This window comes from Mesocricetus auratus, unplaced genomic scaffold (assembly GCF_017639785.1).
Source record: "Mesocricetus auratus isolate SY011 unplaced genomic scaffold, BCM_Maur_2.0 Super-Scaffold_15014, whole genome shotgun sequence".
Taxonomy (NCBI): Eukaryota; Metazoa; Chordata; class Mammalia; order Rodentia; family Cricetidae; genus Mesocricetus; species Mesocricetus auratus.
In genome coordinates this window covers 36,228,463-36,251,970 of record NW_024429186.1, presented here as the reverse complement: position 1 = coordinate 36,251,970, position 23,508 = coordinate 36,228,463, and the positions used below count along the sequence as shown (strand labels likewise).

The 23,508-nt window shown below is 47.8% G+C and overlaps 2 protein-coding genes across 3 annotated transcripts in view; both read left to right on the top strand.

The window, feature by feature from the left end:
* The window catches only part of Slc39a9 (solute carrier family 39 member 9), a 38,772-nt gene extending 31,610 nt beyond the window's left edge, over window positions 1–7,162 (top strand). The window contains exons 6-8 of one of the 2 annotated variants that reach the window (XM_040742825.1): window positions 233–367; window positions 3,222–3,323; window positions 3,439–7,162. In XM_040742825.1, coding sequence (XP_040598759.1) covers window positions 233–367; window positions 3,222–3,323; window positions 3,439–3,507 — 306 coding nt within the window. In that variant the 3' untranslated portion in view covers window positions 3,508–7,162. Of the gene's footprint in view, window positions 1–232; window positions 368–3,221 lie in introns of both variants that reach the window. The other variant, XM_040742824.1, reaches the window with a different exon arrangement.
* A 10,666-nt stretch (window positions 7,163–17,828) lies between these two features.
* The window catches only part of Plekhd1 (pleckstrin homology and coiled-coil domain containing D1), a 29,605-nt gene continuing 23,925 nt past the window's right edge, over window positions 17,829–23,508 (top strand). Inside the window, exon 1 of the mRNA XM_040742822.1 lies at window positions 17,829–18,213. Coding sequence (XP_040598756.1) covers window positions 18,065–18,213 — 149 coding nt within the window. The 5' untranslated portion in view covers window positions 17,829–18,064. The remainder of the gene's footprint in view (window positions 18,214–23,508) is intronic.

The following is a 23,508-nucleotide window of genomic DNA, read 5'->3' as shown; positions in this document are numbered from 1 at the left end:
AATTCAAAATAATTTTGTGCATGCTATTACCAAGAAATACACACACACACACACACACACACAGGGTTTTCTTTGTGAGAATATTGATTCCTAAAGCGCAAGGCTTACCCTTGATGGGATGCCTAGGTTTCTGTTATTAGAGTTCATATTCAGATGATACCACATGCATTTCTTTACGTGGAAGCTAGCCCTGCTTGTTGAGTGATAATAAGGGCTACTTTGTTATTTCCAGGCTCCAGCAGCATTTGGGCTGGTTTCCTTCCTGATGCATGCTGGTCTAGAGCGGAATCGAATTAGAAAGCACTTGCTGGTATTTGCATTGGCAGCACCAGCCATGTCCATGCTGACATACTTAGGACTAAGTAAGGTAAGTATGGGCTGAGAGCTGTGACTGTGACCCAACACAAAACCATAAACTTACTGAAACATGATGTAATTTTTAAAATTTTATCTTATCTAATTATGTTTATTGCTAACTCAGTTGTATGGTTGTCTAACATGAATATTGTAGATGATGGCATTATGTCACAGTATCCAAAGGCTCAACAAACCTGGTAGGGTATTTTCTCAAACTAAGACAGACAAAAGTTGGGAATAAAAATCTGTATAAGATAAATGTCTTAATTCCAAGTTAGTCCTTTTTATGAATTTAATATTTTATTCATATAAATGGAAATTTTTGATATTCTAAGAATATTTGCATAAATATGTAGTAGAATTTCAGTATTCAAAATCGTATCATTTAACCAGCCACGCTAATTTTGTTTGACAGGTAAATAGTAAGTCAGGACCATCCAGTGTTTACTGCTGAGGCAGGCACGGGAAGGAAGCAGTAAGACAAGCCATTCAGTGGCTGACAGCAGAGTAGAGCTGGAACAAAGATGGCTGTAGGCAGCTGAGATTCCAGTTCTTTTAGTTCTTTATCCCTGAACATAGCTTCAGGCTTGAAATGTCAGTTTTCAGTTTAGAGCCCACATACTCCATTTCCAAGCCTTATAATTATGCCCATAGCAACATTCCTTCCTATTTTACCTAAATGTCAGTGAGTAGAATCTGTGAGGAAAATCATGGAACCAAACTAACGAGGGCTGGTTGGAAGGAACCCCCATTCCCCTTAGAAGGTCATTGCTTCAACTTTATATGAAACAATAAATGTGTTGAAAGGAACGTTGGCTCTTCTGGTTTTTTGTTGGTTGGCTGCTTGGTGGTAGTGAGAGTGAACCCAGGTCTAAGCAAGCACTCTCCTGCTGAACTATAACTCCAGACATCTTTTTCTTTCTTCCTCCCTTTCTGTTATTTTCTCATTTAAGAAAGTAACAAGGAAGAAAAGGAAAAGGTTTATGAAAGTATATATGGAAAATGAATGGTTAATGAGTGGTTAGATTCTGTTAACCAGTGTCTGTTGATTGTTGAACTTGAGTCTAGCAGATGAGTTCTTACACAGGGCCTTCTCATTCACCCAGAGAGCCTTGAAAGGATACTGAGGATTAAGCCCAGGGCCTTTCATATGCCGGGCAAACACTCTGCCTCTGAGCCACCTCCCAGCCCTGAGAGTTCCTTTTCAAACACCGACTGCTGTGCCTTTGAACTTTCCATGAGAAACTCCTGATATTTCAGAAGTATGGTGGTACATGCTGTCTGGGGCAAGTCTGTGAAGTTTTAAACAGGGACTTTGGCTCACAGGTCTACTCTTTTTAAAGACTGTGACTGGCTGTATAAAGATGAGCAAGTGATGACAGGTATGGTGGCATGTATCTGTAATCCCAGCACTTGGGAGGCCGAGGCAGATTATATATACTATGAGACCTGTCTTAAATAATCAAAAACAACAAAATTCAGATTAGTGAATGTTGTGGGATATTACTTTTTAACGAGGCAAAGATGTGTTGCATTTGTTTATGCTGTATTTATATAACTATGTAAAGATGTATTGCATTTGTTTTACCCTGCCTGCCTAAGGCACCTGATTGGCCTAATAAAAAGCTGAATGGCCAATAGCTAGGCAGTAGAGGGATAGGTAGGACTGGCAGGTAGAGAGATTAAGTAGGAGGAGAAATGTAGACTGGGGGGAAGAGAGAACAAGGGAGGAAGAAAGGGAGATGCCCTGGCTTAGCCAGGCAGACACTAAGTAGCTGCCAGTCAGCCAGACACAAAAGCAGCAGGAAAAGTAGGACATACAAAATGAAAGAAAGGTAAAAATAAAAAAACCCTGAGGCAAAAACATAGACGAAGAAAAATGGGTTAAATTTAAGTTATAGGAGCTAGAGGGACAAGCATAAGATAAGGCTGAGCGTTCATAATTAATAATAAGTCTCGCCGGGCGTTGGTGGCGCACGCCTTTAATCCCAGCACTCAGGAGGCAGAGGCAGGCAGATCTCTGTGAGTTCGAGGCCAGCCTGGTCTACAGAGCCGATTCCAGGACAGCCTCCAAAACGATACAGAGAAACCCTGTCTCAAAAAACCAAAAAAAAAAAAAAAAAAAAAGTCTCCATGTCATGATTTGGGGACTGTGGTCTGAGAAAGCTACTACAAATGAATGGGATATATTTTAAGTGTTGTGATGGTAGCTATTACATCTTGTTTTGTTTTTGTTTTTGTTTTTTTTGAGAAAGGGTCTCTCTTCATAGCACTGACTGTCCTGGAACTCACAGTGTAGACCAGGCTGGCCTCAGACTCACAGAACCACCTGCCTCTGTTGCATCTTGATTAGTCTGTGTCTCAAGCACCTAGCCTGGTCCACAGAGGATACTTGTTAAATATTAGAACAGGTGAATTATGCCTAAAATTCTAAGATTCCATCTCAGAGGTATTAGTGAAATCTCCCAACCAGCCAACACTTGAAAGTTGCTTTGAAAAGCAACTGTAGTTATTATAGCTTTCATTTCAAAATGGTAAGAGTAAATTTTAAATGTTTTCCCTGCAAAAACATTTGAAGTAATAGATGTTAATTAGCTTGATTTTATTATTTCATTTTTTTCTCAAATCATAGTACCTGTATAATGAAAATTGTGAATTTTAACTAAATTTTAAAGCTGTGATTGTATGTTGTCACTGGTGTTCTTAGACCTTTATGTGACACTTTTCCATAAATGATAGAATTCCAGTCTCAAGATGCCTCCATGTACCAAGCAGCAGCAGGTATAAACATTCAGATTTAGTTGGGACATCCTCCTGTCTCTGACTTTGATGTGACTTTTTTCCTTGTCTCTTCTAATTCACAGAGCAGTAAAGAAGCCCTTTCAGAGGTCAATGCCACTGGAGTGGCCATGCTTTTCTCTGCCGGGACATTTCTTTATGTTGCCACCGTCCATGTCCTCCCCGAGGTGGGCGGCATGGGGCACAGCCACAAACCTGACACCACTGGAGGGAGAGGCCTCAGCCGCCTTGAAGTGGCAGCCCTGGTTTTGGGCTGCCTCATCCCACTTGTCCTGTCAATAGGACACCAGCATTAATGGTTCGGACTCCAGCCTCAGTCCACGGCCATTGCCATCCGGGAAGAAGAGCTAGCGTGTGACGCTCCTCACTTCCTCGGTGTCTTGTCTCACCTTGCCCATCTCCACCTGTGTTCCCAGAGTGCGAGGGAGATGAGAGTCGGTCGTGGAGAAGTGGAGCAGCGTGCAGCAGGACGCTGTAATCAGACAGACTTTGTGTTGTCTTTAAAGGGACTTTGACATCTGAGCTTTGATGTTTCTCTTAACCCTATTCTCAGGGAAGATGGAATTTAGTTTTAAAGACAAGTGAGAACTTCATACAATGAAATAGTAATTATGAAAATACAGTGTTCTCTAATTAAGCTAAAGTTTTTCCCCCTTAGTTTAGAGGCTCTACCGCTTTACCCATTGGTTTTGAACATGGTTCTTACCATGTAAGACTGGTGCTTTAGCGTCTGCCTCTTAGATGCTAACGGTGATGGCAACTGATTTGAGGTTAGAGTAAGGATAACAAGGTAACAAGGACAGGAGACACAAGCTGACCTGTCCCCGAAAGAGACATCCATCGAGAGGAGGTGTCTAGAGTCTTCAACAACTCCTTTGCACGTGAACTCCTTTGCACGTGCCTCCCCAAATACAGCCTGCCCTTCTTCCCAGCAGAGCAGTGGGGGAGGGGCTGGCCTTTGAAGAGGGGTCTGGTGTCTTACAGCATTTTCTGAAGTACCCTTTGCTGCACATCCTTCCAGAGGAGCCAGATGTGTGTTGTTCAGGCACTGTTTCCTTCAACAACAGTATGATCACAGTGAAATTTAGGGATGTTAAATTTTCCGGGAATTTGGATAGTAACATCTTTGTAGTAACCTTTTATAAAGAACACTATTGCAAAGTATGTTGTCCTTTTCTGCTGAGTCAGTGGTTTTCAAACTTCCTAATGCTGTGACCCTTTAACACGGTTCCTCATGGTGTGGTGACCCCCAAACATAAAATTAGTGCATTGCTACTTCATAACTGTCATTTTGCTACTGCAGTGAACTGAAACCTGTCCCGCAGCCCCTGTGGGGGTCACGACCCACAGCTTGAGAACTGCTGGTCTAAGTGTTTCTCCTAGCGCCATCCTCTTAGCAGCGGTCCTTTGGGAAGCCTTGTCCAGAGTGGAGAGTGTTTCTGTGGGCTCATGGGCTCCTGTGCAGGCGGCAGCAGGAGTGTCAGAAGGGAGTGTCTGCTGCTGGCCTCAAGCTCCTTGCAATCATGTCTGCGTCCTCCTCTCCCTGGGCTGTGCTCTGCCCCTCCCTCCCCACGCCCCTTGTCCTGCTTTCTGTCCCAGCTGATGTCAGTACTTGTGAGAGATGCATTTCCATCAGGACAGCCACTTCTGAACCATGGCCATGAAGACAGCACTGTCCCTAGACTTCATTTCCTTCAATGAGTTACCGGTGTGTCAAATGCAGCTTTATCAAGCCCTTAAAAAAGTCACCTCCTCATGTGTGATTGTCACATCGATGGTACTCTGATCATTTAAGCAGTTGAGACAGCGAAAGTATTCAACAAATTTTTCCTGTTTGCCAAAATCTGCCTAAATCCTGTTTTGTCAGATAAGTGTATAGTACTGTATTAATTTATATTTTCTGTACCATTTCAAAAACACTTTACATAAAGAGAGAGCCAAGACTAATTTCTTCAGAGCAGTGGGTACAGTCGTTTGTATTTTTCTATGACACCTATGCCAGCATGCCTTTGGTTTCCTTTATTTCTCTCCTAATTGTCACTGGGTCAGCAGCTGTGGAATTAAACTTGCGAGCCCTCTGCTGGCTGCAGTGAGGAACGAACGTAGCAGAATGGGTACGGTTTGTGCGGAGGCTGGTAGCCATTGCATCCCAGGTTAAATTGAGAAGGCACGCAGTGGGGGACTCTGGGTGACCCCTGAATAGGCGCAAACAGCTGTCTTGGCAAAGGTTCGGTCTCATCGAGTCCTTCCAAAGTACAGCTGTGGTGATACTTTCTAGAAACTTAGTGTCAAGTAAACAGCCAGTGTCTGTGTCTTGTTTGGTTCTGGTAGAAGTAACTTCTGTCATCTTGCTACATGCAGTGGTCAGGGATTGTTGAGCTGACCAGAACCTTCTTCAGCAGCAGTGCCTTGCTGTCGCACTTAGAAGCTTGACTAGACTATCTTGCTGAGTAGGGCCTTGGACTCTGGCAAGGACTGAACCATCAAACTTCTAAATTTGGGCTCCCGCCCCCCCCACTTCCCGCCCCGCCCCCAGACCTCAGTAGTAATGAGCTTTCCAAAGCTGGGACCTTTCCGAGGCCCTGAGTTGCTGCCTGGGGCCTGCCCATCCCTTCCCTGGTCAGCAGCCTCACATAGCCATATGAATCTCTATAGGGCTCAAATGCATTTCAGGCAGCAGGAGCCATGCAGCTGGGCAGAAGTCTGAGAGGTTGCTCACGTGGTGGGCAGTGCCCTCGGAGAGGCCGCCTTGATGTTCACTTTCCAACATGTTTCAATTGTTTTCCTCCTTAAAACTCCCTTCGGAGGTTCGGATGCCTTAATGCAATAACACATTTGAACACATTGATGATACTTCAGCTGATTACCAGTGAAACTATGGGCTACCAAAGAAGTAATTGATAAAAAGCATGGGCCATCCTTCCTCATAGCCAAAGCAGTCTTAATTGCAATTGGAGCCCCTTTCTCTGGGAGACATAGATGTACAGACTCCAAGCGAGCTCTTAAAAGGTAAATTTAGGTTGAAAATACTGACCCACTCCCGTCCCTGGCTCCCCGGTGTTGTCAGTCTCCGTGGTGGTGCAGCAGTGTTCCTGTTTGATTCTGCTCCCCTGTGTGGACTGCTGCCAGCTTGTGTCTTACAGGCAGACATTATGGCCTGGAATGCCAGCAGTTGGGACAGTACCGCCAACCGAGGCAGTGTGCTCCCATTTCACCTTATTCCCCAGACTTCTCAGTTAAAGACAGCCAACAGCCTGCCCTGGGGTCTTGAATCATTAGAAAAAGAAAGGGAGGGCCATTCGGAGGTATCATTTCTTATAGAAAGGAGAAAAGAGATTTAAGAAACAAAACCGTGCGTCACTGGCGGGTTCTCTTTCCAAGGGTCAGAGCTAGGAGGGGACAGCAGCAACAGATTGTGTTGAGCCCTGAAACTCATGGTAGCGAAGCTCTGAACATGGGAACGGTATGGCAACAGCACAAACCTCTAACATACTCGCCTTTGGGCCAGAGCCCCCGACTGTTGCAGCACAGGAGGACACCCTCAGCAGCAGCAGCAGATTTCTGCTCAGGGCAGAATGGGCCTTGCCCCTGAAGAACACTGCTGGAGATGCTATACAACTGCAGCCTTTTTGTATTTGAGACCTTGCAGTTCAGCTCTGGAGGCAGACCTGAAGGTGTGTGGCTGGGGGAAGGACTGGCAGACATGTTGTATGTCTTCTTTAGGCATACTGGTCCAACACAGCTGCTAAACACAGAGACCGACTTCGTCGCTTTGTCTGGTGGTGTCTTCCTATAAGCTGGGAGTCTGATGGGGTGGTAACACCACAGTTCTCCTGGTTTGGTGGCCTGAATGGTGATTTCAAATGTCCCTTTCTCTGGATCCTTTGTACACATAAACTCATTCCATGGATGGCTGCCTTATAATTTTGTCTCCACTTTAATTGTGAATGGTTTAAAAATTGCTGTTTTTTGATTTGTTTTATGATATTAAATTTTTATTAGTGCATTCCTTATGTGAATGGCTCTTTATTTATACATTGGCAATATTTGTGTTTGGCAGCCAGACCTGACACAGATTTGAACGTCAAAGAGGTAGACAATCAGGATGGCTCAGCTGGTAACGGTACCTGCTGCCAAGCCTAATCACCTGGGTTCAATCCCTGAGACCCACATGGTGGAGGGAGAGAACCAATTCCCCCATACAAACAAAAATGTGATTTAAACATTCGGAGGTAAAGGTAGGCTGTAAAGGACGGAAGATAGGTCCTTCAGAAGACAAGTCCAGTGACAACCGCATCCTCCCTTGCTGCTCATTAGCAGATAAAGTTTATAAAAGTAGTTTTTCCAAGAGAGAAGCAGGCAAGTGGATCATCGTCCACCCCTTCAAAGGTGAGAGGTGTTATTGAGCATATATGTTATGGTCAGTTGTGTCTGGAAAGAGATACTTCAGTACAAGTGCTGACTTGAATTAGGTGTGGGGGGAAACACAGACATGCCTCCGTGTGGGGGGCAGGGAACAACTTTCATGAGTTCCTTTCCTTCCCTGGGTTGGTTTGGACTTGGGCTGCCAGGCTTGCTTGACAAGCCTCAAGCACCTTTACCCACTGAGGCATCTCACTAGCATGTGGAGTTCTTTTTTTAATTTATTAACAATGTATATTTATTGTCCTTACTAATGACATGCTCATGCCTGTTGACTTAGCACTCTAGAGGCAGAAGCAGATAGATTGCCATGAGTTCAAGGTGGCCTACGGATTGCGACCCTGTCTCAAAAAAACAACAGGGTCTGGAGATGTAGCTCAGTTGGTAGAGTACTTGTCTAGAGTGCAGTTTCCAAGACTGCATAAAACAGGCATGGTAGTTGGTTGTGTGATGCTAGCACTCAGGAGGGAGAGGCAGGAGGGTCAGAAGGTCAAGGTCATTCTTCACTGTATAGTTCAAGGCCAGCCTGGTATACATGAGACCCCCAAATAATGTATTTCATTTTGACATTTGTATACATACTACATACTTGTAATGTACTTTAATTATATTCATCCCCTTATTACCTTCTGTTGTCTCTCTTCTCCCCCTTTCTGCTGGCTCCTTCTGAAATAGTCTGCCTTCTTTGTTATGTTTTTTTTTTCTTTTTGGACAGGTCTCACTATGTATTCCAAATTCATCTGAAACTCTATATAGACCAGGTCAAGTCAGCCTTGAATTTGGAGATCCGCTTGCTTTGGGAAATAAAGGCATGTGCTCCACACCTAAGGTCTGGGGTGGGGTGGGTGATTTTTTTAAATTTCTATCAGAGCTGAGATAAGATGTAGGATTTGGGCTGGAGAGATGGCTCAGAGGTTAAGAGCACTGACTGCTCTTCCAGAGGGTCTGAGTTCAATTCCCAGCAACCACATGGTGGCTCACAACCATCTGTAATGAGATCTGGCGCCCTCTTCTGACCTGCAGGGACATATGCAGACAGAACACTGTGTACATAATAAATAAATCTTTAAAAAAAAAAAGATGTAGGATTTGTTGTATGACTTATGTTGCACATTGCACAGTGATCTCCAGTTCCACCTATTTTCCTGCAAAGGACATAATTTTGTTCCTTGTGACCAAATAATACTCCACTGTGTATGCGTACACATTTTTTCTTTAACCATTTATCTGTTGATAAGTGGCTAAGCTGACTCCATAACTTGGTTCTTGTGCCTGTCACCTCAGCAAGTATGGGTGCGTATTCAGTATGCTGAGTTTAATTCCTTAGGGTGCACACCCGGGAGTGGCGTAGTCAGATTGTAACCTCCATACTGACTGACATTGTGGTTTAACTGGTTTGTGTTCCCACCGACAGTATTTAAGACTTTCCTTTCACCCATCTTTGCCAGAATTTGCTGTTTTCTCGGATGATGGTCATCTCACTGAGGTGAAATGTTGGTGTTTAGACTTGTATTTCTCTGATGGATACAGAAATCAGTTTTTCATGTCAAATATTTTTCATGCATTTGTTGTCAATTTGCACATCTTTTAAGATGTATCTGTTCATTTGCTCATTTGTTGGTTGCATTGTTTATTCTTTGGATTTTTTTCAGTTATATATATATATATATATATATTGGATATGCCAGGCATTGGTGACTCACGTCTTTAATCCCAGCACTCGGGAGGCAGAGGCAGGAGTATCTCTGTGAGTTCAAGGCCAGCCTGGTCTATAGAGCGAGTTCCAGGACAAACTCCAAAGCAATACAGAGAAACCGTGTCTCAAAAAAACAAAATAAATAAATAAATAAGATATATATTATCCTCTGATAGTTGAATAGCTGAAAGAGATTTTCTTCCATCTGTAAGCTGTCTCTTTATTCTGATAATTGTTTCTTTTACTTTCAGAAGCTTTTTTATTTGATGCAATCTTGCTTTTTGGTTCTTACTATTATTTCATGAAGTATTGGAGGCCTGTTCCAAAAGTTGTTGCCTGTGCTTAGATCTTGGAGTTCAGATTTCCCCATGCCCACGACAGGGATTCTCTATGTAGCCCTGGATATCCTGGAACTAACTCTATAGACCAGGCTGGCTTCAAACCTTTCAAGTGCTAGGATTAAAGGTGTGTACCATCACACTCGGCTCAGATAATTTCTAACAGATTGCTTCATACGGCAGTGTAATAATGAAGTTAAGTGCTATTGTATGTCACTAGAGTCCCTTATGAATCTCAGGTGCTCCAGATTTCTGGAGAACATCTCTTCATTAAGAAAACCAGCTAGGGCTGCAAGATAGTAGTTCAGTGGTTAAGAGCACTGGCTGCTCTTCCAGAGGTCCCTGAGTTCAATTCCCAGCAACCACATGGTGGCTAACAACCATCTGTAATGAGATCTGGTGCATATATTCAGGCAGAAATAAATAAATATATGTGATATATATATTCGTCAAAGAAAGAGAGAAAGAGAAAACCAGCTAAAGCCAGACAGTGGTGGCACAGCAGACCTTTAATCCTAGCACTTGGGAGACAGAGGCAGACAGAGTTCAAGGCCAGCCAGAACTACATATAGAGAAACCCTGTCTTGGGGGGGGGGGCGACAAACGGACCAGCTAAAACATAAAATAAATAATAAAAAATTTAAAAAGGGAGAGGAAAACCAGCAAAGAGGACGTACTATGTGTGGTCCCTGCACCTCTGCGGGGTCTTGGTAGAGAAGAGGGATCTGGCGTCTAGGAAGCTAGCTAGTGGCATGCTCTGCCTCACTTCTAGGACAGGGAAAGACAGCAGCCAAGGGGCTGGCAGTCGTGAGTTTGTGTTATTTCTTAGGAAGATCTGGAGTTCAAGATCTGCCTTGACTCCATGAGACCCTGTCAAAGTGAGGGGTGGGGAGCAGAATATAAAAGTCTAGGTAAGTGGGCCACATGGGTGTCCCTTACCAGCTGCAGTCCTGCCTGATCACCGTATAGGTGTAACATGGATGTGGCAGCAGGGGATTTCTGGGGCTCTTCATTCTGGTGGCTATTGGAGATTTCCCCCCTCCTGCTCCCTGCCTCTAGCCTTCTCCTCAATGTTCCTGTGCACTCTCTCCCTGTCCCTGGGCTATAAAAAAGGGCATGTCCCAGGAGTGACCCTGCCCAACGCCCTCCTCTATGAACAGACCTCTACCATTACCATCAAAACCTCTACTTTTTTAGATTATATTTTATATGTATGAGTATTTTGTCTGCATGGATGTATGTGCACCATGTGTATGTCCAGTACCCTCAGAGGAACAAAGAGGGTTTTGGATCTACTGGAACCAAAGTTAGGGATGTTTGTGAAACATCATGTCAGTGCTGGGAATCGAACCCGGGTTCTCTGAATGACCAGCAAGTGTTCCTGACCACTGAGCCATCTCTCCAGCCTGTGGTTTAGCTGGGTCTTCTGACTCAGGACAAAAGGTAGAGAGGGGCAAAAGAAGCAGGCCTTCTTTATTCTCTGCAATTGCAGCCTTTGTCCCACAACAGGATTGGGTTTGCCTAGGGAATTAGCCTGAATGTTGGCTACAGACACATTTACTCAATACTTAGAGAACCAGAAATTAAACTTCTGTGGGACTTGCACAAACATCCCAGTTGTGCTGAGTGCTAGAAGGCCCTCCCTCCACTTAAGGAAGGTTCTCACTGTGTAGCCCAAGATGGCTCTGAATTTATGACCCATCTCCTTCCACCTCCCAATTGCTGGGCCTGCAGGTATGCACCACTCCTTGCTATAGGGTCATTCCTGATGTATGAATTGTAGAAGGCTTCAAAGCAACTTACATTCAACCTTTTTATTGAGTAAAGATGGAACTAACACTGGTACCTAACCACTGCTGTCTAGCCTGCTGAATTTTGTATTCAGTTCTACATGAGGGACCAACTCCCTGGCTCTCCCTCAGGGATGTTTTGGGAATCTGTGAATTTATAACAATAAATGGCTTACGGGTTTATTAACCAAACTCATCTGCCAAAGTTCAAATAAAATAGCCATCTTAGAATCTAGATTAATATATGTATTTTAATCCACATAGCACCCTCAAGGGACAGCAGCATAAGCATCTCTGGGAAGTCTGTTGTCCCAGTGACGCCCTGGGTTGCAAAGGCCCATATTAGTGCTGGGAAGCAGCAGGCCAGCAGGGCAGCAAGGTGTTCTAGCTACCCCCAGAAACATCCACCCTGGCGTCCTTGGGTGTGAGCACTGTGTGTGTGATCACTTGTGGGCAGTTAGGGCAACAGGCCGCCTGGAGAACAATCTAGAGACTAGTGCAAGGGAACCTGGCAGGGAAATCCCTGATGGGGTAGCAGAGTGGCTTCAGGTGTGTTCCCCCAGACAGGCAAGCCTTCCTGCAGGGTCTGCGGGGACACTGGTCACCCAGTCAGGGACAGTCTTCCACGCCCATACAATATTCTCATTCGCCTCCCCTCTCTTCAACTTTTCCTGGCTTTGCTCTGACCCGTGACAGTGCATGCACCCCACATTACCTCCTGCACTGGTTATTTTAACTGCCAACTTGTCACAACCTAGGGTCACCTGGGAAGAAGTCTCAAAGAGGAATTCTCTAGAGCAGGTTGGCCTGCTGTAGGCCTGCCTGTGGAAGACTGTCCTGACTGTTATTAATGGGATGGTACCATCCCATGGGCTAGGCTCCGGCCTGCACGAGTAGAGAAAGCCATCTGGGCACTAGGCAAACAAGCGAGTATGTGCTCTGCTCCTGGTCTTGGGTGTGATGTGATTGGATGCTTGAGTTCCTGCCTTGACTTACCCAAAATGGATTGTAACTTGGAATTATAAACCAAATAAATCATTTCATCTCGTGTGTTGCTTTTTTGTCGCAGAAGCAGAAATGAGATGAATACATATCCCTCTCCAAGGGGACTCTGGAGACAGCCAAGCCTTGCACAGCAACCCTGCCTGCCATTAGAAGGTTCAATCACAGAAGGAATGGAACACATGAAAAGGGAGTTTACCCGGGGAGTCACTTGGGGAAGGGCATTACAAATGAAGACTTATTTGCCCTGAGTCTATCTGAGCAGGACTAAGAAAGAAGAAGAGCAGCATTCTAGACCAGGGGGAGAGCAAGCAGGGGAAAGACAAGGAGTGCTGGACAGCCAGAATGTCAGTGTGTGTGTTTGTGTGTGTGTGTGTGTGTGTGTGTGTGTGTGTGTGTGTGTGTGTGTAGGGTATTACAGCTGAAGATGACTGGCTAGAGTCATAGCAGTGGTGGCCAACAGAGGGTGTGATGCCGACCCAAGTGGTCAGCTGTGGGCTTTGAGATCAGATGGGGGTGGCAGCTAGTAAGCCTGGACTCTGGGGACCCGGCTGTGTGGAGGAGTGTTTAAGTAAAATGCACGTGAATTAAGCTGGGGGCAGAGAGGAGCAGAGGCTGAGAACACAGCACCCTCAGGAGCCCGGTGGTCATCCTTGATTCTCACAGCTAATGTCTCAAAGTCTGTCATTGAAAGGTGGTCTGCACAGCCTTCTTGGGCACTCCACAGATTCCACTTTAGAGGAGAGGAAGCCAAGGCCCTGAGGCACTGGCCTCCATTTGGTTGGTCAACAAGAGCAGAAAACCACTGAGCAAAGATGCACTTGCTGAGTGCCTACTGCACACCCCGTTCCTGTCCTGAAGTACTTTATCTCTAGAACAGCCATCACATGAGGGAAACTCAAACCGAGCAGGCAGTGTGCCAGAGTACAAGAACAGCAGAGAGCCACTGGAACCCAGGCTATCTGAGACAGGCCACAGCCTTTCTGTGGGGCCCAGGGTGAGAGTCTGAGTCCTGGAATTAGGGTTAAAGGATGGAGACATCTGGTGCTGCTCTGAGGGCTGGCCACTTGTCCTTCTTGCTCCTCTAGGGATACTTGGGTGCTGAGCTAGCTCAGAGAAGCCAGAGTTGTATCGTCCCTGGGTTCTTCATTTGGTACACACCGGGAAAGAGGGGAAATGGCATGGTCATGTGTGTGGGGGTCAAGGACAGAGTGGGTAGGGAGCAGAGGAGGTGATACTGGGGAAGAGCCACTTTGAACATGTCGCTGGAAGCCTTTGTGGCCCAGTCAGGGTGTAAGGCCAGTGAAACCCGTGTGTTTTATTGCCTTTTCCTGCGTGTGCAAGTTAGCCTGTCTAAGAGCAGAGAGCTGCATCCCCATTAGGTTTCATTCACACAGCTCCTTCCTGGAGGCTGCTTATGTAGAGTGCACTGTTAATACTCCAGTTCCGGAGGATCTGACACGCTCTTCTGGTCTCCTCAGGGCTCCTGCGTGCACACAAAGTCCACTCAACTAAACGTATGCACACATAAATTCTGAGAATGGTCTCTTAAAGAACCCTGAGGTAAGTTGTCAATTGAGAAATGACTGACACAGATAACACTCAAATGGTTCCGTTCACAAGCTGTGAGCTGCCGTGGGAAGCTCTAGATTCAGAACAAACCAAGACGTCTGATGGACTGCTTGCTCCCACTCCACGGGAATACACAGGTCCACCGTGTTTCAGGAAAAGCCTAGCTGTGTAACCTTGAGTACACAACTTCTGGTTTTGACACAGTGTCTCATTATGTAGCCCAGTTTGATCTCCAAGTTGTGATCCTCCTGCCTCAGATTCCTGAATAATCGGATCACAGAAGTGTTTCTCTGAGTGGTAGATAACTTAAAAAAAAACTGAGCAGTGCACCTCAGGGTCTTAGAAAACAAGAACAAACCAGCTGCCAAACCAGAGATAGAAAGTAATGAAACAGGGACTGAGAAGATAGAAAAAATGAAACAGAGTTAAACACTAAAAAGAAGTAAAAGTTCTTTTAAAAAAATTCTAAGAACCAGAGAAACCCTGTCTCAAAAAACAAAAAAAAAATAAAGATTATTTATATGTTTGAGTGTTTTACCTGAATGTATATATTTGTACCACATGTGTCTCTGGTACCCACGGAGATCAAAAGAGGGCACTAGATCCCCTGGAACTGGAGTTACAGCATGATTGTGAGCCACATGTGCTGGGAATTGAACTCTTGTCCTCTACAAGAGAGCAACAAATGCTCTTAACCACTGAGCCATCTCCATGCTCCTAGAGTTAGTTCTTTGGAATGACAAACAAGATTGACAACGTTTAGCTAAACTCATCATAAGAAAAAGAGGAGAGCAATATTGAGACAATTAGAGCAAGGGATGGTGGCAGATACCTTTAATCCCAGCACTCTAGAGGTAGAGGCAGGAGGATTTCTGTGAGTTCAAGTCATCCTAGTCATAGTGACTTCCAAGCAAACCAGGTTGACACAGTGAGACATTGTCTCAGAGAGAGAGAGAGAGAGAGAGAGAGAGAGAGAGAGAGAGAGAGAGAGAGAGAGAGAGAGAGAGAGAGAAGAAAGGCATGGAGGTGGGACATGGTACTACTCCAACAGATACCAATGGCATCCAGGATCACTAGGGAATATTTTGAAAACCTGTGTTCCAAAATAATGGAAAATCTAGAATAAATGGACAAATTACTGGGACAATGAAGAATAAAATGTTCCCCTCGGCCTCTTGTCACAATTAGCCGAATTAGGTGATCTGCAAACAGCACACTAAGAGCAGCCCCTCCACATCTAACCAGGAGATGGGGGGCACCTTTAGCCTGAGTTTCCACCCCAGTCTCATTTGATTATCATGACTGGGCAACTCAGCCAAGTGTGGCAGTACACACCTGTAATTACAGCACTCCAGAAGTGGAGGCAGGAGGATGACAGGTTTGAGGCCAGCTGGGCTACATGGCAAGATCCTGTCTCAAAAAGGAAGGAAGGAAGGAAAGGAGGGAGGGAGGGAAGGAGGGAGGGAGGGAGGGAGGGAGGGAGGGAGGGAGGGAGGGAGGGAAGGCAGGCAGGCTCTCAGGATCCCTCACTTACTTGGTCCTCGGCCCTGGCTTCTCTGTCTTCCCCAGAACTCTCAGTGTGCATTAAGGCTCCCATCAATGGGGCAGAGAACACAGTGGAAATGGAAAAGCTTTGCCCTGACCTGGCATCATCCAGGCTGTTTGACAAGGGAAAGAGAATCACTCAAGTATCTCATTGCTTGCCTCTTAGTTTTTCTACCCAACATTAACTGCTAGCTGAAGGCTGCCCTGCATGCAGATGAGATGATCAAGACTGACTTCTCTCTGCCACTGAAGAAACCTGGGCTCCATTTCTTTCATCACAGATAGTTTCCCAGGAGCCCCTGATCTCACTCAGCCCTTCCCCTTGAAAAAATGTCTCATGAGTGGTTCTACCTATGCCGAGGCTCACAAGCTCATCACTGGCCTTTACTACAAGGAAGGCCAGAGCTGCCACTGACCTGATCAGGACAGCAAGAATGAATTTGTCAGGAGGGCCAGAGAGCCAGGCCTGGGGGGGGGTATTATTCCAGAACAATACTTCAAACCCTGTTTGTACCACAGAGCCTTAACTGCTGCTGTCCTGTGCTGCCAGGAGTCTGACTCCTAGTGGCTGCCGCTGCCACTGGCACCCTTGCTACTGCTGCACCAGGAAGGCAGCCCAGAAGCCACAATGGCCTCTGGGAGCCAGTCAGGTGCCTTAGGCACCTGCTTCCCTGGAAAAGCACCCACCTGTGCATGCTACTTCCTGTGTTTATCACCTGCAAGTCAAGGCCCTACTGTGCTCCAGGGGACACAATACCACAGTTCTTGGTGCAGGTTTTTGTTTGGTTGGTTTGTTTGTGTCTAAGAAGAGCAGGGCTCCTCCAGTAAGTGTCGGGGTTATAAACTTGAGCACCTGCAAGGGACGCTGTGTGTGTGTGTGTGTGTGTGTGTGTGTGTGTGTGTGTGTGTGTGTGTGTAACTCAACTGTAGAGAAAATGCCTGGCTTTCACAAGGCCCCAGTGTGATCCTCAGTAAGGCAAAAATAGTCTTTATGGACTATAGAGAGGAAAAGCTGGGCTGAGATGATGGTGGGGGGGTCTTTGAAGGATGCCCTTTAGGGCATTCAGGTCAAATATTTTAAAGCATTAAGCAAATGGTGAAAGTGAGGAAAGACTGTGGGTTGGCTGGGGAAGGGTACTAGGACTGGAAAGGTCTGTAACTCGCTTTGGATGGTGGTTACATGGTGTGTGCATTCACCAAATGAGCCCTTGTAATACGGTGTACTAAGTTTACCTCAGTGATGCTTGCTCAGGGCAAATTAATCTGGGCAAACGGATTTGGCTCTCAGATTACCCATGTATTTGCAAGCTCTGATGCCATTTCACTCTTTTATTTCACACAGAGGACTCACAGATCCTGAGGGAGGAAAGTGGTTTCACTAAGGGCATGGGTGAATCATGACTGCCTCTGAGGGGCTGCCGGTTCTCACCTAGACAAGACCAGAAGGAGGGGAGTGGCTCCAGTACGCAAACAAACCCTTCTTCACTTTTGGAGTGCCTTTCCGCCTTCAGAGGAGGCCAAAGGCTCACCAGTCCTGGCCAGAAAGTCAACCAATGCCCACACTGCGAGTGGGCGTGGACAGAGCACTCATAGCCCTGGGGAGCACCCGAGGTGCACAGATAAATCACGATCACAAACTGCATTGACAGCTTGAGATCGACACTGAGTGCCAAATGCCGACACAGACTGCCTAGTGCCAGGAAAAGAAATCCAATCTGACCCAGGCAGACGCGGTGGCGCAATGTGAAACCCACCTGCGGGGACAGGGAAGGGCCCCGGACCTTGCTGGAACCTAGTTTTCGAGGCGGATCCTTGGGCACTTACCGAAGTCTTAGCTGCCACTGGCCTGCCTCCAAGAGGTAGGCGCGTCTCTGCTTTACAGATGCGGAAAAACACGGTCCAGCGGCTTGCAGAGCCATTGAAAGCCTGAGTTGGAATCACAAGTCCTGGTCCCTAACACCACGCCCACGGCCAGAGGCGAGCAGGGGTTTACGGAGTGACTCCTGCTCCTCACCAAGCACACCTAGCCAGCGTTTTGATGTAGGCGCTACAGACTATAAGGAACTGGGGGAGCGCTGGGCACCTGGGTGAGGGTGGGGAGGTGCAGTGGCCAAATCCCCGGCCGAGCGACAGGCCGGGACCCTGGGGACTCACAGAGTTGGGCACTCTGCAGCCGACGCCAGCCCTGATTGGCGCTCGCCGCTGGCCTGCGGCCGGCTCACCTGCCACTCCCAGCCAATCCAGGCCACCAGAATTGAGGCTGCCAGCGCGGGAGGGGTTGGGGGGAGTGGATGCTGCGAGCCTGCGGCGGAGCTGCCCTCCCCGCGGAGTTCCCTCCCGGTCGGCGGTGCTCCAGAGCTTCGTCCCAGCCGCTGGCTGCGATTCCCGCGTCCCTCGGCGTCCGGCTCCGCTAGCTGGGACGCGCCCCGACGGCGTCCCGAGCTGCCTTCGCTCGTCGCGCCCACTGCTTCCCGCAGTCCTCCCTGTCCCTTCCAGTCCCACGAAGGGGGTGGGCCCGGCCGGGGCAGCGCCTCCGAGACAGGATGTTCACGTCCAAGTCCAACTCGGTGTCGCCATCGCCATCCCTGGAGCAGGCCGACGCGGACGCGCTGGACATCAGCACCAAAGTGCAGCTCTACGGGGTTCTGTGGAAGCGACCGTTCGGGAGATCGTCCGCCAAGTGGTCCCGGCGGTGAGTGAGTTCCCGCGTCCCGGGAGACCTCCCCTCCCCGCCTTGGGAGTGAGCCCCAAGCCTCAGGACCCCTCCCACTCCCCTAGTCACCGCCCTGCCTCAGCCTTCCTCTGTGACCTTGGCCCGCCCCGCCAGTTTCTCTCGGTGCTGTCCCCGCTGGAACTAGAATGGAATCGCGGGCCTTTAGTTGCTGGGAATCCTCTGAGGAATGAACCAAGTCCCGGGTCCCAAGAGGCGAGGCTGCATGTGGGCTGGAGAGACTGAGGTTAAATTGGGCCAGACTGAGCAGAAGGAGATGCCGATTCTGCAGAGACTCCACAGCCGATCCCATCCCTTTGTTAAGGCTTAAAGTGGGTTGGGAGATGGACGCCAGTCTCTGTCCATCAGACCACGGACTGTTCTGAAACACTCAGGAGAGATGAGAACCACAAACCTTGTATAAGAAGTTGTGTTGGGCCGGGCGTTGGTGGCGCACGCCTTTAATCCCAGCACTCGGTAGGCAGAGGCAGGCGGATCTCTGTGAGTTCGAGACCAGCCTGGTCTACAGGGCGAGTTCCAGGACAGCCTCCAAAACAATACAGAGAAACACTGTCTCGAAAAAAGAAAAGAAAAAAGTTGTGTTGGTAACCCTTCCAGCTGTGCCTTGATCACACATACACACACACACACATAAACATATAATTATACATATACATATACATATACATATACATATACATATACATATACATATACATATATCCCTGAAGTTGGAGTGGGGGAGAGGGTATTTTGGTCCTGTCCAAAGCACAGGTGTTGTGGAGAGCCAGAGCAACCTTGGCCCCATTCTCAGCACCAACTCCAAATGAAGGCCCCCGAGAAACCTGGCTTTCTGGATACAACCAGCCCTGATAGGTATTGGGAAAAGGGGAATCAGATGTGGCTTTGCAGTCTCCCAAAGCTGGCTGCAAATGCAATGGACCATTTTCTGCACCTCGTTTATCCTCAAGTCAACTAAGATTTACTAAAACACTCAGACTTTGTCCTGGCCCCTCCCTGGAGGGTGTGACCATTCTTGGGACCACAGCCCCTTCTCCATCCCACGAATGAGTCTGAGTGCCTTGGACCGCAGATCACGTGCATGTGGTGTGCTTAGTTCTGATATTCGATTTTGATGAATAATTTAATAATTCCTGTAAGACCTCAGAACAGATGGAGGTGTGGATGGGATTTTACATTTCACAGACGGTTTCATACACTTTTATTACTTCTGGCTGATTTCTCTAGGGGATTTAATGGGATATAGGCCCCCGGAGTCCCTCCCAAGTTGAGTTACTCTCTGATACTTTAAGTGAAGGCTTGGAGCGATGTGAAGGTTACATGAGAGGGGATTCACAGGGCTGCGCTGTCTAAACCGCAGCCACTGAGGGCCAGGAGCATCCGGTCTCTGCCCCAGCACTTGAGTGAGCGTGGGGAGTGGGGGAGGAGCTGTTGTGAACTATTGTGCCACAGCTGCTGTACACAATGTCCAACTACCTCAGGTAGCCTTCTCTCTCCTTCATGTCTGAATTTTGTCCTCGTTTAAGACTTTCCCTGAGCTGGGCGGTGGTGGCACACTCCTTTAAGTCCAGCACTCAGGAGGCAGAGGCAGGTGGGTCTCTGTAAATTACAGGACAGCCTGGTCTATTGAGTGAGTTCCAGGACAGCCTCCAAAGCTACAGAGAAGCCCTGTCTTAAAAACCAAGAAACAACAACAACAAAAAAGACTTTCCTGCCAGGCGTTTTCAATCGGTTGCATCCATTATGTGGTAGCCGCCTTGGACCCCTAGCCTGAGTCTCCTGGTTCCCTTTCCCCTGTAAATACGGTGGGGGGGGGGGACCTGGCATATGCAGTTGATTTGGGACTGATAAGTACTAGGAGAAAACCTCTTAGCTAAAAGCAATGTTGTAGAGGCCAGAGCATTTGGTGTTGTGGCCCTGAGAATCTCTGTCAGCAGTTTCCACAGCCACCCAAAACAAACCAGTCTAAGTCAAAACAGTAAGTCCCAGTGCCAAGTCAAGGCCTCAACCCTTTGAAAGAGACTGTCACCTCAGTCACCTTCCTGGCTCACGAGTTGTCACTCTGCAAAGACTCTCCATCCTCTGGGTCTCAGAAAGCAGCTAGCTTCTTACCTGCCAGCTCTAGACTTTGTTCTTGTTCCCACCTCTGGGAGAATACCTCCCCCTCCTCCATCCCCAACACACATGCTTTTCCCTTGAGTCAGCAACAGACAGTCAGAAAGTCAGAGTATAGAAGCAGGCCCGACGCCCAGTCCAGCCTCCTGGGCTTCCCAGTGAGGCCTCTGGGCTCCAGTTTCCATTTGTGAAGTGCAGTCTCCGGACCTCAGCTAATTAGTGGCCACAGGAAGGCTTGGGACAGGGCAGCCAACACCCACCACTGCGGAGGCTCGCCATTAGGAAAATCAATGCCGTAGCGGGCAGCCGAGGGAAAGAGGCCTGGAGAGGCTCTGTGCTGCACAAATAACCACCGGGCAGGATGGAACTGGCTGTGGCTGGCTGCGTTCTATAAAACCTCTCCTCCTCAGGGTCTGTGTCTTAGGGGGAGCCTCCGGTACCCCACCACCACCTCTACCCCCACCTTGCCCAAACAGTGGTGGGAAGATGCCGTCATTGTTAATTTACTCTCCTCTGGGCAAAGGAAGAGAAGGCAATCACAGTGTTCATTAACAGAGAAAAGAGAATTTCGAGATGGGTCTGGAGGGCAAATTGACCACAGACGGATCCTTCCTCTTGGGGGGGGGTAGCCTGAATGCAGATGCAAAGATCTGAGTGTTCTGAACGAGAGGAGAGGAGGGTCTTGGCTTCAGTCAGGTCAGCAAGGGCTACCTGGGATGCCCTTCTGAGGCCACCATTGTGTCTCCAGGACTCAGCTGGGAAAACATACGTAGGTTCCTGCTGCCACTTGAGAGTGAGGTAACGTTGGCTCCAAGACCAACATCTCACAGAAGTCTAAATCTTGCATCCTGTCTCCGCTAATCCCCAGGAGGTGTTGAACCCAGATGCCCTGCTGTCAGGTGTTGTTGAACCCAGATGCCCTGCTGTCAGGTGTTGTATACCTTGGCTGCTTCCTCAGTCTCCCTACTCCCAACCTAGTCGTCTCCACTGCCACACTCCTGTAGTCTCTCACACATGGTCTGTGGGCAGAGCAAACTACACTTAAAGGAAAGTGTGACAACATGGAGGCTGAGGGACATCACGAAAGGACAAGCGCCTTCAGATGGGCTCTTTCCTCTGTTTTCTGAAACCTATTTCATTTAACGTTTTCACAGTTTTTGTTTTTAATTTACATCTATATGTGCACGCCTGTTTGAATGTATGCATACCATGTGCATGCAATGCCACTCTGTTGGCCCAGATTCATGCATGCTACTGAGAGCCTTTCTCCTCTGTAGCCACCCTCACTCACACTTAAAGGGTGTCCCCGACTTCCAATTTCTCTCCTCCGTCCACACCCCCAAACACTGAAGGACTCACTAGACCACACTGGACGCTGCTGGCTTTAATTGTTCTCCTTGAGATTTTATCTGTAGCGCGCGTGCGCTCGCGTGTGTGTGTGTGTGTGTGTGTGTGTGTGTGTGTGTGTGTGTGTGTGTGCTCTGCCTGCATGCATATCTGTACATTCTGTGCATACAGTGCTCACAGAGGCTACAGAGGGAATTGGATCTTCTGAAACAAGAGTTACATATGGCTGTGAGCTGACATGTAGGTGCTGGGAACCGAACCTAGGTCCTCTGGAAAAGTAGCCAGTACCCTTCATCACTGAGCCACCTCTCCGGCCTGGGCTGATTGTTCTTTAACAAGGCCTGTCTGATATACACTGCATGTGTGCTCTGAACATTTTTTTCCGCCTCCACTGGATCTCAGTGTTAAGCACTGAGCTCTGGCTGGGCCCTTACTATACTCAGAGCACGGACAGGGTAGAGGGAAGGGACGCCACACTACGGAAATCCTTCATGTTAGATGACACCTGTGTGCCGTCCTGTCACTCAATCTAAAATCCTGGCCATGTGTCATAGGACTTAGGCCATGCTCCTGCCTAACTATTCAGCTTGCTCTGCTGGTTTTTACCTTCTGGTAACTCTGGCTCACCCACTTTGCCAAGATGTGACCTCCTCAGGGCCACATCTCTCAATTCTAAACCCAAAATTTGACCTCCCAGGACTTGTTCGATATCTGGGCCTGCTCTCAGCCCCTGTTTACAGACCTGCCCTCTCTCCTTCCACTCCCCCTACACCCTGGCCCCCCCTTAACACTTATCTGCACGTAACACCAGACATATTTTGATAACTTTGAGCATACCGTTCTCTGCATTGCCCCAGTCTGTCTAGAGAACATTGCTTCCTCTTCTACCTCCTCCAACTTCTTAAGACATTCCTTATCCTTTAAAACCCTGATCAGTTATGAGCTCCTCTCAGACCTCAGTCAGACCCTAAACTATTCACCCCCTGGTGTCCATGCTTCTGCTTTTTACACAAACTTCCCTTGTTGCTCTGTGTCCTGGTGCTTTGCAGTCTCTGTGTATTCTCCAGGCGCTGTGTAATACTGCAGTGCACTCTGCCATGCTGTAATGTCACAGGAATGTATCCTGGTGCTTCCCAGGGTCACAGCTTCCTCCTGGTGCTTTCCATGTTGCTGTGTACCCCCCCCCGTGGCCTGACAGTGTCACCCCATATGCTAGCGCTTTCTATTTTTAGCTTCCCCGCTGACCCACTGTGTGATCTGGGACATATTATTAATCTCCCTGCATTCCAGTTTCATCACCTACCTTGACTAAGCAGTGAATGAATTACTACACCAACTGTTGTTGCTCAAACAGGGCCTGGTACAAAGGAGGCGCTTGATAAACAGGAGCTATTTTAGAATTCTTTCTTTCCACGCGTTCTCTCCTGCGTTCAACTCTTGAGCTCCTTGGGCACAGGGACTAATCAAGCTGCCAGGGCCCGGTACAGAACCTGCTTAGGTGAAGTAGTTGGCTCTGTAACAGGTCTCTGAGCTGAGCCGGGCCGGCCTGCAGCCATTCCACAGTGACTGATTGGCTCACGGGAGCCAAACGGCTGCTAGTAGTGGTGAGGAGGGCTGGCAACACAGAGCACAGGCAGCCGAGATCCCAGTTTCCCACTGACGAGTTGGTTAATCTCACTGTGCTTCAGTTTTCTCACCCGTGTACTAGGAAACAACACCCGCCCATCACCTAGAGACATTTAAATAAGATGAAGCGTGTGCAGCAAGGGCATACCTTGCTGACTTCTAAATTCT